General features: G+C 46.4%; 1 protein-coding gene across 1 annotated transcript; it reads left to right on the forward strand.

Annotated features, from left to right (window-relative positions):
* The first annotated feature begins 357 nt into the window (after window positions 1-357).
* Window positions 358-11,321, forward strand: LOC117344010 (mucin-21-like). The gene is made up of 9 exons (XM_033906607.1): window positions 358-445; window positions 1,650-1,717; window positions 3,206-3,317; window positions 4,924-5,148; window positions 5,491-5,591; window positions 7,452-7,515; window positions 8,431-8,720; window positions 10,662-10,760; window positions 11,313-11,321. The coding sequence occupies exons 1-9, from the start codon at window positions 358-360 to the stop codon at window positions 11,319-11,321; spliced, it is 1,056 nt and encodes a 351-aa protein (XP_033762498.1).
* The last annotated feature ends 6,333 nt before the right edge of the window (window positions 11,322-17,654 follow it).

The raw sequence follows: 17,654 nt of genomic DNA on the forward strand, positions 1-17,654 counted from the left end.
TGACTACTCTATGGTGCGCCATTACTACTAACTGGTGCGACATATACTACTGGTACATATACAACTGGTTCCATACTACATGGTGCTGCCACCTACTTATGTAGACATACTATGGTGCTGCCATTATACACTGGTGCTGCACTACTTACTACTGGTTGTAGACACTCTACTACTGGTAGTAACACTACTATGTGATGCATTAGTACTACTGGTCCCTGCATACTACTACTGTAAGCCAACTACTACTACTGGTGCTTGCATTTACTAACTACGGTGTATACTATATGGTGTAGCCACATACTACGGTGTCACTACACACTGTGAAGCAACTTATTACACTTGGTGTGCCATTACGTAATGGTGCTGCCAACACTACTGTCTCATTACACTACTGGTGCTGATACTACTCTGGTGTATGCACACTTAATTGCTGCACTATACTATGGTTGCATAATACTGATTGAACTACTACTGTCCCAAATTTACTACGTTAAGGGCTTCCACTATAATAGATGTAACAATACAACCGAGTTGTAGCCACTATTAACGGTCTCAATACACTGTGGATATTACTGATTAGACCTCTACTACTGGTGTAGACACTACTACTACTGGTGTAGCCACTACTACTACTGGCGCCGCCACTACTACTGGTGCTGCCACTACTACTACCGGTGCTGCCACTACTACTACTGGTGCTGCCACTACTACTACTGGTGCTGCCACTACTACTACCGGTGTAGCCACTACTACTACTGGTGCTGCCACTACTACTACTGGTGCAGCCACTACTACTACTGGTGTAGACACTACTACTACTGGTGTAGACACTACTACTACTGGTGCTGCCACAACCACCACTGGTGTAGCCACTACTACTACTGGTGTAGACACTACTAGTACTGGTGCAGCCACTACTACTACTGGTGTAGACACTACTACTACTGGTGTAGACACTACTACTACTGATCCTGCCACTACTACTACTGGTGTAGACACTACTACTACTGGTGTAGACACTACTACTACTGGTGCTGCCACAACCACCACTGGTGCAGCCACTACTACTACTGGTGTAGACACTACTACTACTGGTGCTGCCACTACTACTACTGATCCTGCCACTACTACTACTGGTGTAGACACTACTACTACTGGTGTAGACACTACTACCACTGGTGTAGCCACTACTACTACTGGATCTGCCACTACTACTACTGGTGCTGCCACTACTACTACTGGTGCTGCCACTACTACTACTGGTGTAGACACTACTACTACTGGTGCTGCCACTACTACTACTACTGGTGCAGCCACTACTACTACTGGTGTAGACACTACTACTACTGGTGTAGACACTACTACTACTGGTGCTGCCACTACTACTACTGGTGTAGACACTACTACTACTGGTGCTGCCACTACTACTACTGATGCTGCCACAACCACCACTGGTGTAGCCACTACTACTACTGGTGCTGCCACTACTACTACTGGTGCAGCCACTACTACTACTGGTGTAGACACTACTACTACTGGTGTAGACACTACTACTACTGGTGCTGCCACTACTACTACTGATGCTGCCACAACCACCACTGGTGTAGCCACTACTACTACTGGTGTAGACACTACTACTACTGGTGTAGACACTACTAGTACTGGGGTAGACACTACTACTACTGGTGTAGCCACTACTACTACTGGTGCCGCCACTACTACTGGTGCTGCCACTACTACTACTGGTGCTGCCACTACTACTACTGGGGCAGCCACTACTACTATTGATGCTGCCACTACTACAACTGGTGCTGCCACTACTACTACCGGTGTAGACACTACTACAACTGGTGTAGACACTACTACTACTGGTGCTGCCACTACTACTACTGGTGTAGACACTACTACTACTGGTGTAGACACTACTACTACTGGTGCTGCCACTACTACTACTGATGCTGCCACAACCACCACTGGTGTAGCCACTACTACTACTGGTGCAGCCACTACTACTACTGGTGTAGACACTACTACTACCGGTGTAGCCACTACTACTACTGGTGCAGCCACTACTACTACTGATGCTGCCACAACCACCACTGGTGTAGCCACTACTACTACTGGTGTAGACACTACTACTACTGGTGTAGCCACTACTACTACTGATGTAGCCACTACTACTACTGGTGCCGCCACTACTACTACTGGTGTAGACACTACTACCACTGGTGTAGCCACTACTACTACTGGTGTAGACACTACTACTACTGGTGCCGCCACTACTACTATTGATGCTGCCACCACTACTACTGGTGCTGCCACTACTACTACTGATGCTGCCACAACCACTACTGGTGTAGACACTACTACTACTGGTGTAGACACTACTACTACTGGTGTAGCCACTACTACTGGTGCTGCCACTACTACTACTGGTGCTGCCACTACTACTACTGGGGCAGCCACTACTACTATTGATGCTGCCACTACTACAACTGGTGCTGCCACCACTACTACTGGTGTAGACACTACTACTACTGGTGTAGACACTACTACTACTGGTGTAGACACTACTACTACTGGTGTAGCCACTACTACTGGTGCTGCCACTACTACTACTGGTGCTGCCACTACTACTACTGGGGCAGCCACTACTACTATTGATGCTGCCACTACTACAACTGGTGCTGCCAACACTACTACTGGTGTAGACACTACTACTACTGGTGTAGACACTACTACTACTGGTGCTGCCACTACTACTACTGGTGTAGCCACTACTACTACTGGTGTAGCCACTACTACTACTGGTGCAGCCACTACTACTACTGGTGTAGACACTACTACTACTGGTGCTACGACCACTACAACTGGTGCTGCCACTACTACAACTGGTGCTGCCACTACTACTACTGGTGCAGCCACTACTACTACTGGTGCTGCCACTACTACTACTGGTGCTGCCACTACTACTACTGGTGCCGCCACTACTACTACTGGTGCTGCCACTACTACTACTGGTGCTGCCACTACTACTACTGGTGCCGCCACTACTACTACTGGTGCTGCCACTACTACTACTGGTGCTGCCACTACTACTACTGGGGCTGCCACTACTACTACTGGTGCTGCCACTACTACTACTGGTGCCGCCACTACAATTACTGGTGCTGCCACTACTACTACTGGTGCAGCCACTACTACTACTGGTGCTGCCACCACTACAACTGATGCTGACACTACAACTACTGGTGCTGCCACCACTACAACTGATGCTGCCACTACTACTACTGGTGCTGCCACTACTACTACTACCGGTGCTGCCACCACTACAACTGATGCTGCCACTACTACTACTGATGCTGACACTACTACTACTGGTGCTGCCACCACTACAACTGATGCTGCCACTACTACTACTGGTGCTGCCACTACTACTACCGGTGCTGCCACCACTACAACTGATGCTGCCACTACTACTACTGGTGTAGCCACTACTACTACTGGTGCTGCCACCACTACAACTTACGGTGCTTACAGTACAACTTCAGGTTTTGTAATACATAACTCAATTAATAAATTGCTGAATTTTCCTGGCCAGTTTTTTATTTTATTTTTTTTTCTGTGAAGAATAATTGAGATGTATGAAACATAATCCTGTATTGCATTTTTGCCAGTGAAATATAGAAATGTATTGATCAATATTGAAGCATATTAATATAGTTGTTGTCTTTTTTGTTCTTGATAATTCTCCAGGATCTCTGATTGTATGTTTAATAAGGAACTACTTATAACAATCCTTACTTATTTCGTTAACAGGTGCTGTTTCGACCACAACTGGTGTAGCCACTACTACTACTGATGCTGCCACTACTAGTACTGGGGCTGCGACTACCACCACTGGTGCAGACACTACTACTACTGGTGCAGCCACTACTACTACTGGTGCTGCCACTACTACTACTGGTGCAGCCACTACTACTGGGGCTGCCACTACTACTACTGGTGCTGCCACTACTACTACTGGTGCTGCCACTACTACAACTGGTGCCGCCACTACAACTACTGGTGTCGCCACTACAACTACTGGTGTAGACACTACTACAACTGGTGCAGCCACTACTGCTACTGGTGTAGCCACTACTACTACTGGTGCAGCCACTACTACTACTGGTGCTGCCACTACTACTACTGGTGCTGCCACTACTACTTCTGATGCTGCCACTACTACTACTGGTGCCGCCACTACAATTACTGGTGTTGCCACTACTACTACTGGGGGTGCCACTACTACTACTGGTGCTGCCACTACTACTACTGATGCTGCCACTACTACTACTGGTGTAGACACTACTAATACTGATGCCGCCACTACTACTACTACTACTGGTGCAGCCACTACTACTACTGGTGTTGCCACTACTACTACTGGTGTTGCCACTACTACTACTGGGACTGCCACTACTACTACTGGTGTTGCCACTACTACTACTGGGACTGCCACTACTACTACTGGGACTGCCACTACTACTACTGATGCTGCCACTACCACCACTGGTGTAGCCACTACTACTACTTGGGCTGCCACTACTACTACTGGGGCAGCCACTACAACTACTGATGCCGCCACTACTACTGCTGATGCTGCCACTACTACCACTGGTGCTGCCACTACTACTACTGGTGCTGCCACTACTTCCACTACTGGTGCTGCCACTACTACTACTGGTGCTGCCACTACTGCTACTGGTGCTGCCACTACTACTACTGATGCAGCCACTACTGCTACTAGTGTAGCCACTACTACTATTGATGCTGCCACTACTACAACTGGTTCTGCCACTACTACTACTGGTGCTGCCACTACTACTACTGGTGCTGCCACTACTGCTACTGGTGCTGCCACTACTACTACTGATGCAGCCACTACTGCTACTGGTGTAGCCACTACTACTATTGATGCTGCCACTACTACTGCTGGTGTAGACACTACTACAACTGGTGCAGCCACTACTGCTACTGGTGCAGCCACTACCACTACTGGTGCCGCCACTACAACTACTGGGGCTGCCACTACTGCTACTGGTGTAGCCAGTACTACTACTGGTGTAGCCAGTACTACTACTGATGCAGCCACTACCACTACTGGTGCTGCCACTACTACTGCTGGTGCTGCCACTACTACTACTGGTGTAGCCACTACTACTGCTGATGCAGACACTACTACTACAGGTGTAGATACTACTACTATTGATGCTGCCACTACTACAACTGGTGCTGCCACTACTACTACTGGTGCAGCCACTACTACTACTGATGCTGCCACAACCACCACTGGTGTAGCCACTACTACTACTGGTGTAGACACTACTACTACTGGTGTAGCCACTACTACTACTGATGTAGCCACTACTACTACTGGTGCCGCCACTACTACTACTGGTGTAGACACTACTACCACTGGTGTAGCCACTACTACTACTGGTGTAGACACTACTACTACTGGTGCCGCCACTACTACTATTGATGCTGCCACCACTACTACTGGTGCTGCCACTACTACTACTGATGCTGCCACAACCACTACTGGTGTAGACACTACTACTACTGGTGTAGACACTACTACTACTGGTGTAGCCACTACTACTGGTGCTGCCACTACTACTACTGGTGCTGCCACTACTACTACTGGGGCAGCCACTACTACTATTGATGCTGCCACTACTACAACTGGTGCTGCCACCACTACTACTGGTGTAGACACTACTACTACTGGTGTAGACACAACTACTACTGGTGTAGACACTACTACTACTGGTGTAGCCACTACTACTGGTGCTGCCACTACTACTACTGGTGCTGCCACTACTACTACTGGGGCAGCCACTACTACTATTGATGCTGCCACTACTACAACTGGTGCTGCCAACACTACTACTGGTGTAGACACTACTACTACTGGTGTAGACACTACTACTACTGGTGCTGCCACTACTACTACTGGTGTAGCCACTACTACTACTGGTGTAGCCACTACTACTACTGGTGCAGCCACTACTACTACTGGTGTAGACACTACTACTACTGGTGCTACGACCACTACAACTGGTGCTGCCACTACTACAACTGGTGCTGCCACTACTACTACTGGTGCAGCCACTACTACTACTGGTGCTGCCACTACTACTACTGGTGCTGCCACTACTACTACTGGTGCCGCCACTACAATTACTGGGGCTGCCACTACTACTACTGGTGCTGCCACTACTACTACTGGTGCCGCCACTACTACTACTGGTGCTGCCACTACTACTACTGGTGCTGCCACTACTACTACTGGTGCTGCCACTACTACTACTGGTGCTGCCACTACTACTACTGGTGCCGCCACTACAATTACTGGTGCTGCCACTACTACTACTGGTGCAGCCACTACTACTACTGGTGCTGCCACCACTACAACTGATGCTGACACTACAACTACTGGTGCTGCCACCACTACAACTGATGCTGCCACTACTACTACTGGTGCTGCCACTACTACTACTACCGGTGCTGCCACCACTACAACTGATGCTGCCACTACTACTACTGATGCTGACACTACTACTACTGGTGCTGCCACCACTACAACTGATGCTGCCACTACTACTACTGGTGCTGCCACTACTACTACCGGTGCTGCCACCACTACAACTGATGCTGCCACTACTACTACTGGTGTAGCCACTACTACTACTGGTGCTGCCACCACTACAACTTACGGTGCTTACAGTACAACTTCAGGTTTTGTAATACATAACTCAATTAATAAATTGCTGAATTTTCCTGGCCAGTTTTTTATTTTATTTTTTTTCTGTGAAGAATAATTGAGATGTATGAAACATAATCCTGTATTGCATTTTTGCCAGTGAAATATAGAAATGTATTGATCAATATTGAAGCATATTAATATAGTTGTTGTCTTTTTTGTTCTTGATAATTCTCCAGGATCTCTGATTGTATGTTTAATAAGGAACTACTTATAACAATCCTTACTTATTTCGTTAACAGGTGCTGTTTCGACCACAACTGGTGTAGCCACTACTACTACTGATGCTGCCACTACTAGTACTGGGGCTGCGACTACCACCACTGGTGCAGACACTACTACTACTGGTGCAGCCACTACTACTACTGGTGCTGCCACTACTACTACTGGTGCAGCCACTACTACTGGGGCTGCCACTACTACTACTGGTGCTGCCACTACTACTACTGGTGCTGCCACTACTACAACTGGTGCCGCCACTACAACTACTGGTGTCGCCACTACAACTACTGGTGTAGACACTACTACAACTGGTGCAGCCACTACTGCTACTGGTGTAGCCACTACTACTACTGGTGCAGCCACTACTACTACTGGTGCTGCCACTACTACTACTGGTGCTGCCACTACTACTTCTGATGCTGCCACTACTACTACTGGTGCCGCCACTACAATTACTGGTGTTGCCACTACTACTACTGGGGGTGCCACTACTACTACTGGTGCTGCCACTACTACTACTGATGCTGCCACTACTACTACTGGTGTAGACACTACTAATACTGATGCCGCCACTACTACTACTACTACTGGTGCAGCCACTACTACTACTGGTGTTGCCACTACTACTACTGGTGTTGCCACTACTACTACTGGGACTGCCACTACTACTACTGGTGTTGCCACTACTACTACTGGGACTGCCACTACTACTACTGGGACTGCCACTACTACTACTGATGCTGCCACTACCACCACTGGTGTAGCCACTACTACTACTTGGGCTGCCACTACTACTACTGGGGCAGCCACTACAACTACTGATGCCGCCACTACTACTGCTGATGCTGCCACTACTACCACTGGTGCTGCCACTACTACTACTGGTGCTGCCACTACTTCCACTACTGGTGCTGCCACTACTACTACTGGTGCTGCCACTACTGCTACTGGTGCTGCCACTACTACTACTGATGCAGCCACTACTGCTACTAGTGTAGCCACTACTACTATTGATGCTGCCACTACTACAACTGGTTCTGCCACTACTACTACTGGTGCTGCCACTACTACTACTGGTGCTGCCACTACTGCTACTGGTGCTGCCACTACTACTACTGATGCAGCCACTACTGCTACTGGTGTAGCCACTACTACTATTGATGCTGCCACTACTACTACTGGTGTAGACACTACTACAACTGGTGCAGCCACTACTGCTACTGGTGCAGCCACTACCACTACTGGTGCCGCCACTACAACTACTGGGGCTGCCACTACTGCTACTGGTGTAGCCAGTACTACTACTGGTGTAGCCAGTACTACTACTGATGCAGCCACTACCACTACTGGTGCTGCCACTACTACTGCTGGTGCTGCCACTACTACTACTGGTGTAGCCACTACTACTGCTGATGCAGACACTACTACTACAGGTGTAGATACTACTACTATTGATGCTGCCACTACTACAACTGGTGCTGCCACTACTACTACTGGTGCTGCCACTACTACTTCTGATGCTGCCACTACAACTACTGGTGCTGCCACTACTACTACTGGTGTAGACACTACTACAACTGTTGCAGCCACTACTACTACTGGTGCTGCCACTACTACTTCTGATGCTGCCACTACCACCACTGGTGTAGCCACTACTACTACTGGTGCTGCCACTACTACCACTGGTGTAGCCACTACTACTACTGGATCTGCCACTACTACTACTGGTGCTGCCACTACTACTACTGGGGCTGCCAATACTACTGCTGATGCTGCCACTACTACCACTGGTGCTGCCACTACTACTACTGGTGCTGCCACTACTTCCACTACTGGTGCTGCCACTACTACTACTGGTGCTGCCACTACTACTACTGGATCTGCCACTACTACCACTGGTGCTGCCACTACTACTACTGGTGTAGACACTACTACTACTGATGCTGCCACTACTACTACTGGTGTAGCCACTACTACTACTGATGCTGCCACTACTACTACTGGTGCCGCCACTACAACTACTGGGGCTGCCACTACTGCTACTGGTGTAGCCAGTACTACTACTGATGCAGCCACTACCACCACTGGTGCTGCCACTACTACTACTGGTGTAGCCACTACTACTGCTGATGCAGACACTACTACTACAGGTGTAGATACTACTACTATTGATGCTGCCACTACTACAACTGGTGCTGCCACTACTACTACTGGTGCTGTCAGTACTACTACTGGTGTAGCCACTACTACTACTGGTGAAGTCACTACTACTACTGGTGCTGCCACTACTACTTCTGATGCTGCCACTACAACTACTGGTGCTGCCACTACTACTACTGGTGTAGACACTACTACAACTGGTGCAGCCACTACTACTACTGGTGCTGCCACTACTACTTCTGATGCTGCCACTACCACCACTGGTGTAGCCACTACTACTACTGGTTCTGCCACTACTACCACTGGTGTAGCCACTACTACTACTGGATCTGCCACTACTACTACTGGTGCTGCCACTACCACTACTGGTGTAGCCACTACTACATCTGGTGCTGCCACTACTACTACTGGTGCTGCCACTACTACTACTGGTGTAGCAACTACTACCACTGGTGCTGCCACTACTACTACCGGTGCTGCCACTACTACTACCGGTGCTGTTACTACTACTGCTGGTGTAGCCACTACTACTACTGGTGCTGCCACTACTACTACTGGTGCTGCCACTACTACTACCGGTGCTGCCACTACTACTACTGGTGCTGCCACTTCTACTACCGGTGCTGCCACTACTACTACTGGTGCCGCCACTACTACTACTGGTGCCGCCACTACAACTACTGGTGCTGCCACTACTACTACTGGTGCTGCCTATACTACTACCGGTGCTGCCACTACTACTACTGGTGCTGCTACCACTACTAATGGTGCTGCCACCACTACTACTGATGCTGCCACTACTACTACTGGTGTAGCCACTACTACTACTGAAGCAGCTACTACTACAACTGGGTCTGCCACCACTACTACTGGTGTAGCCACTACTACTACTGGTGTAGACACTACTACTACTGGTGTAGCCACTACTACTACTGGTGTAGCCACTACTACAACTGGTTCTGCCACCACTACTACTGGTGCTGCCACTACTACTACTGGAGTTGCCACTACTACTACTGGTGTAGCCACTACTACTACTGAAGCAGCCACTACTACAACTGGTTCTGCCACCACTACTACTGGTGTAGCCACTACTACTGCTGATGCTGCCACTACTATTACTGGTGCTGCCGCTACTACTACTGGTGTAGATACTACTACTACTGGTGCTGCCACTACTACCACTGGTGCTGCCACTACTACTACCGGTGCTGCCACTACTACTACTGGTACTGCCACTACTATTACCGGTGCTGCCACTACTACTACTGGTTCTGCCACTACTACTACTGGTGCTGCCACTACTACTACTGATGCTGCAACTACTACTACTGGTGTAGCCACTACTACTACTGGTTCTGCCACTACTACTACTGGTGTAGCCACTACTACTACTGGTGCTGCCACTACTACTACTGGTGTAGCCACTACTACTACTGGTGCTGCCACTACTACTACTGGTGCTGCCACTGCTACTACTGGTGCTGCCACTGCTAGTACCGGTGCTGCCACTACTACTACTGGTGCCGCCACTACAACTACTGGTGTAGACACTACTACTACTGGTGTAGATACTACTACTACTGGTGCTGCCACTACTACCACTGGTGCTGCCACTGCTAGTACCGGTGCTGCCACTACTACTACTGGTGCCGCCACTACAACTACTGGTGTAGACACTACTACTACTGGTGCTGCCACTTCTACTACTGGGGCAGCCACTACTACTACTGGTGCAGCCACTACTACTACTGGTGCTGCCACTACTGCTACTGGTGCAGCCACTACTACTACTGGTGCTGCCACCACTATTACTGATGCTGTCACTACTACTACTGGTGTAGACACTACTACTACTGGTGCTGCCACTACTACTACTGGTGTAGCCACTACTACTACCGGTGTAGACACTACTACTACTGGTGCTGCCACTACTACTACTGGTGTAGACACTACTACTACTGGTGTAGACACTACTACTACTGGTGTAGACACTACTACTACTGGTGCTGCCACTACTACTACTGGTGTAGACACTACTACTACTGGTGCTGCCACTACTACTACCGGTGCTGTTTCTAGCAGTGAGTGTATGATATTATTATTATGTTGATGTTAGATAAGCTAATAGATACAGTTAATTATTCACGGTTAAAATAAAGGTTTGAATAACAGTGGTTCAATATAATATATAAGGCAGTATAACATTACAATTTTCGATGCAAATACTTTGAGATCAACCATAAGAAAGAGATGTTACTTTGTAAGACTCGATGTTATGGTGACTGAATTTCTACCAGTCAATCCCTATGACTTCGTTAAATTGCAGTATGTAGAATCACTTTCATAAAGTTGATCAATGTATGCTTTTTTTTTCTTTGTGACAGTAACTTTTCGCATCACCCTCGTTCTCCTCGGTACTTTCACGACCGTGGATTGTACAGTGGATGGCATCCTAAGTGTGGCACTGCGGACATCGGTATGATATAATGTTATAGTGTGACCCATTGTACTCACCACACTAGATTTGACCCGACTCTCCTCAATTCTCATTGGCTAAAACATGGTCAAGCGGAGTTGGTTCTATTTTTCAGAAACACCGAGTAATATTGGGTTGATGATGTCATATCATCGTGACGTCACAATACCTCAATGTACATGTAAATATCCTGTTATCAAGATGAATATAATACAATTCCACTCTTTTGTAAACAATATGATATTATATTAACCTGGTATAATCTTGAATATTGAGGTCGGGCTTCGCCTTCGGTAAATATTGGATTTTACCTGGTTTGTATACGTCATAAGTACCTCATCCAATGTACATAATTAATTAATAATTCAAGTGAGGTGCCCAAAGATAGACGTATTGACATACCCATTGCTATTATCATTAATACAGTAAAACGATATTCACTTATACATAAAAATGTTGACATTGACATTGGGTGGGAGGGGGGAATATTAACACCGTAGGTAGGGATGGAGGTGTGGGGGTGGGGTGGGAGGGGGGATATTAACACCGTAGGTAGGGATGGAGGTGTGGGGGTGGGGTGGGAGGGGGGATATTAACACCGTAGGTAGGGATGGAGGTGTGGGGGTGGGGTGGGAGGGGGGGATATTAACACCGTAGGTAGGGATGGAGGTGTGGGGTGGGGTGGGAGGGGGGATATTAACACCGTAGGTAGGGATGGAGGTATGGGGGTGGGGTGGGAGGGGGGGATATTAACACCGTAGGTAGGGATGGAGGTGTGGGGTGGGGTGGGAGGGGGGATATTAACACCGTAGGTAGGGATGGAGGTATGGGGGTGGGGTGGGAGGGGGGAATATTAACACCGTAGGTAGGGATGGAGGTGTGGGGGTGGGGTGGGAGGGGGGATATTAACACCGTAGGTAGGGATGGAGGTGTTGGGGTGGGGTGGGAGGGGGGATATTAACACCGTAGGTAGGGATGGAGGTATGGGGTTGGGTGGGAGGGGGGATATTAACACCGTAGGTAGGGATGGAGGTGTGGGGGTGGGGTGGGAGGGGGGATATTAACACCGTAGGTAGGGATGGAGGGTGGGGGTGGGGTGGGAGGGGGGATATCAACACCGTAGGTAGGGATGGAGGTGTTGGGGTGGGGTGGGAGGGGGGATATTAACACCGTAGGTAGGGATGGAGGTATGGGGGTGGGGTGGGAGGGGGGATATTAACACCGTAGGTAGGGATGGAGGTGTTGGGGTGGGGTGGAAGGGGGGATATTAACACCGTAGGTAGGGATGGAGGTGTGGGGGTGGGGTGGGAGGGGGGATATTAACACCGTAGGTAGGGGATGGAGGTGTGGGGGTGGGGTGGGAGTGGGGATATTAACACCGTAGGTAGGGATGGAGGTGTGGGGGTGGGGTGGGAGGGGGGATATTAACACCGTAGGTAGGGATGGAGGTGTGGGGGTGGGGTGGGAGGGGGGATATTAACACCGTAGGTGGGGATGGAGGTATGCTGCTATCTAGAAATGGAAAAGTTGGGAAATTTAAATCATCATCCTTATCATACAGCTTCTGCTTAATTAGTTGTAAGCTGTCCCATTTGTTTACGTATTAAGTAAAGAGCAATGTAAGCGGCTAATATTGAAGGGGATGTAGTGCCTTTGATTTTAATTTACACATTAATGACAAGTCGGTCAACACAATTTGTTCTAGACGATCTGGTCACCAACTTTAATAAAGATGTTGTCGATCAGAACTGATATGTTCTCTTGTCGCATATTGTATGGAGTGTATTTCCGTAGTAACTGTAGTTAAGAACTATGTATACTGTATATAAGTATGAAATGGATTCTGATATTATTTGATGTGATGAGTTGGTATGATATGCCGTGAACAGACAAACCTTTAAATGGCCGATAGCTGGGTGGTGGTTGATTGACGTGCATACATTTATTTTACAGATCATAACATCATTTCAAAATGCCAACCCGGCCATACAATTGATAACGGTTACAGACTGTGCGTAAGTATGGGACAAGGATGGTTGTGGATGGTATTGGTGGGTGGTGTGTCTGTGTGAGGGTGTGATGGTGTGCGTGTATGCGAGGGTGTGAGGATGTGAGGATGTGAGGGTGTGAGGATGTGAGAGTGTGTGTCTGTATGAGGGTGTGTCTATGTGAGGGTGTGAGGGGTGTGTCTGTATGAGGGTGTGTCTATGTGAGGGTGTGAGGGGGTGTGTCTGTATGAGGGTGTGTCTATGTGAGGGTGTGAGGGGATGTGTCTGTATGAGGGTGTGTCTATGTGAGGGTGTGAGGGGGTGTGTCTGTATGAGGGTGTGTCTGTATGAGGGTGTGCGTGTATGCGAGGGTGTGAGGATGTGAGGATATGAGGGTGTGAGGGTGTGAGAGTGTGTGTCTGTATGAGGGTGTGTCTATGTGAGGGTGTGAGGGTGTGTGTCTGTATGAGGGTGTGTCTATGTGAGGGTGTGAGGGGGTGTGTCTGTATGAGGGTGTGTCTGTATGTTTTTTTAATATGCTTTCATTTCAAAGTTAAATGATTTTTTGTTGAAAATTATTTTCTTTATTTAAGTTATAAAGTGTTTCTTTGTATTTGTAATAATTTCCTTTTATCTAACATACCTTTATCGTACACTCACTCTGCATGTTATACCGATTATGATCGTGTACTGATGAGGTACGCTCTCCATTCCAGGCTCGGCAGTCTGATCGCCACACTCAATGTGACAATGTTAAATACGGTGGATGACTTTGTGACGTTGGTCGGTAACCTCCAGGATCTGGTGAATGGAACACAGATAGACACTTACACTGTGGTCCACGTCAATGTACAGGATTCGGCCACAACTTACGACCGTAAGTTATACAACACATGTCTACAGACAAATACGTCATGTCCATTATGATCATGTTTGTAGAACCGTCTTGTATGAAAGTCATTGAAAACCGGAAGTCATATTCTACAGGACAGATATGTCAATCGTCAATGAAGAAGTATCTGTTATCGATTGATATATAGAAATAAAAAGTGTTCTGGTGCCATATTAAAACAGATTATTAGTATGATTGATAGCTCCATTTACCTTCCTTGTTTTAACATGTAAATGGTGGCAATCCCGGCATGAAATCATCTCCGAATGTCGGGTGTCGTCAACTAAGCAGAAGACGCTTTGTTTGTTTGTTTGTTTGTTATTTATTGATGAGATACTCGTAGTCTGGTGACAGTCTTCAAAACGTTGACACGAGAGGACGACTCACCAAAACTTACCCTATTTTCGTCATCATCCTTTCCTTGACGATATATGAACTTCTGTCGTATTGTTTACATTGATCAATTGAAAAAACCCCATAAAAAACCCAAAACAAAACAAAACAAAACAACAAATTGACAGTCATTCTGCGTAGTGGCACAACAACCTGATTTTCTAAGTACCGATTCGCCATATACCACGACTTTTTATTATTTTCCAGTGAACATAACCGCCACCACCCCACCTTGTGACATATTCGATGCATTTAATTCGGGATTAAACTGTCCGTAAGTATGAAGTTAACGATGCGTCATGGATTGCAATGTCTGAAGAGTGATTAGTTTATATCTAGGATGTTATGTATCTAATTAAGACAGCTGTGATGTCATCTATCTTCACCTGCGTAATTTATCCAGGGGAAATCAAAGATATCACCTGTACCCGTCCAATAAGTTACCTGTACCGGTCCAATAAGTTACCTGTACCGGTCCTATAAGTTACCTGTACCCGTCCTATAAGTTACCTGTACCCGTCCAATAAGTTACCTGTACCCGTCCTATAAGTTACCTGTACCCGTCCGATAAGTTACCTGTACCGGTCCTATAAGTTATCTGTACCCGTCCAATAAGTTACCTGTACCGGTCCTATAAGTTACCTTACCCGTCCGATAAGTTACCTGTACCCGCCCGATAATTTACCTGTACCCGTTCGATAAATTACCTGTACCCGTCCAATAAGTTACCTGTACCCGTCCAATAATTTACCTTACCCATCCGATAAGTCACCTGTACCCGTCCGATAAATTACCTGTACCCGTCCAATAAGTTACCTGTACCCGTCCGATAAGTTACCTGTATCGGTCCTATAAGTTACCTGTACCCGTCCAATAAGTTACCTATACCCGTCCTATTAGCTACCTGTACCGGTCCTATAAGTTACCTGTACCCGTCCTATAAGTTACCTGTACCCGTCCAATAAGTTACCTTACCCGTCCGATAAGATACCTGTACCCGTCCAATAAGTTACCTGTACCCGTCCTATAAGTTACTTGTACCCGTCCTATAAGTTACCTGTACCCGTCCTATACGTTACTTGTAGCCGTCCTATAAGTTACATGTACGTATAATTAAAGAATGACGTTTCGATGACTCCACTGTCACCTACAACAGACACAAGATCATTACAGCATTATTGTACACTTAATTGTGTGTTATGTGTACTAGATTTTAAATATATCAACAGGTCTTCTTTGTTTTTACTATATTCTATGTACACCAAGGTGGGGAACAATTTAAAAGTCGATTCGGCTACAATGTGTAGAATTCGATTTGAATGCGCTTTGTTTATAACCTAATCATATACGTGTGAGAGTCTATGGCCCCCTCGTCCCGATTAAGATCTGGCCCGTTGCGGTGTATCCAGATGGTTTCCTTCATCAGTCGCTTATAAATGATTCTCTCTTTTAATTAATTAACGTTCCCTCAGTCACCTACATAATATATATGATTGATTAACCTTGGGATCTGTTTCCGTTTGATCTTGTAAATTCCGACCTTCTTAGGTTTTTAGCCTTTACACATATTTGACGGTTACATGTGTATTATTGGGCAGCTGAAGGTAAACATTTTAATGAGGACATAATCATGCTAGACAAAGGAAAACAACAATACCAGCAACGGGGTGTAAACACTGAATAAATGTGATACTCAATACCTATTCAATGTAACACTTTAAATATCAACATTCTTAAGGTATATCGGGTATCAATATGTCCATACAGAGCCATGCACTATATCATTTTCTTTCTATGGGATATGAAACACTCATAAAATGCAATCTCCCGAGATGTCCAATCGAACGCTTGACCTCCGTTTGAGTATGTCTTGGAAGAGTTATCTCCCTGTAAGCGCTGATGTAGTCAGGAGACGAGTTGAGCTACGTCATGAAATGACTCCTTTTATGTGATTAAAAGGAAAGTCACAACAATGTGTGTCATTTTCATTTCCATTATGGGGTCCTGTTTTTATTCTTCCATGATCTAAAGTCTACCTTAATCTGTCACTGGACGGACAGTTATAGGATTTCATTCAGGGCAAAATATAAAAATAAATCCTTTTTTTTTTGGTGAAATAGAAATTCCCCGAAAATAAAATTTTTACTTTTAGGTAATTTTTACCGCTAGAATAATATTCTCCCTTTAGGTTATACAAATAGTTGTGGCATTTTTCTTTTCTTTGAATCTTGTGTTTTCCAATTTACGGGCACACAATTGTTTTCGCATCACCCTTAAGATTCGTGTATAATCACAGAAAATAGTGCCATGTGATATCTTTTATGATTAAGATGTTGTGTTGAAATCTTGCCCTTTAATAGAGTGATATAATCCCAGAAATATACTGTTATCACTTTCTTCAATATATCAATCACATTATTTGTATTTCACTCATTTCAATGCGGAAAGTTGGCGCTTAATATGAACTTCACATGGACTGTGTTAGGAACACACCTTCACTGTCGGGCGACATTATTCAAACGAAACTAAATTCTAATCTGATATACTTCACACTCCTGGTATTCATTTGTACTAACACATGCTAAGTATGTAACAAGAAACCACTGTCTTTATTTTATCAATATCTTTCGTGGTTGCTTGCATATACTTAACAGATACTGAAACTGTTCAATAGTGACACAATTTATTCCAGCACAGCTAGTCTTATAG

The sequence above is a fragment of the Pecten maximus genome, chromosome 2 (assembly GCF_902652985.1).
Source record: "Pecten maximus chromosome 2, xPecMax1.1, whole genome shotgun sequence".
In the NCBI taxonomy this organism is placed as follows: Eukaryota; Metazoa; Mollusca; class Bivalvia; order Pectinida; family Pectinidae; genus Pecten; species Pecten maximus.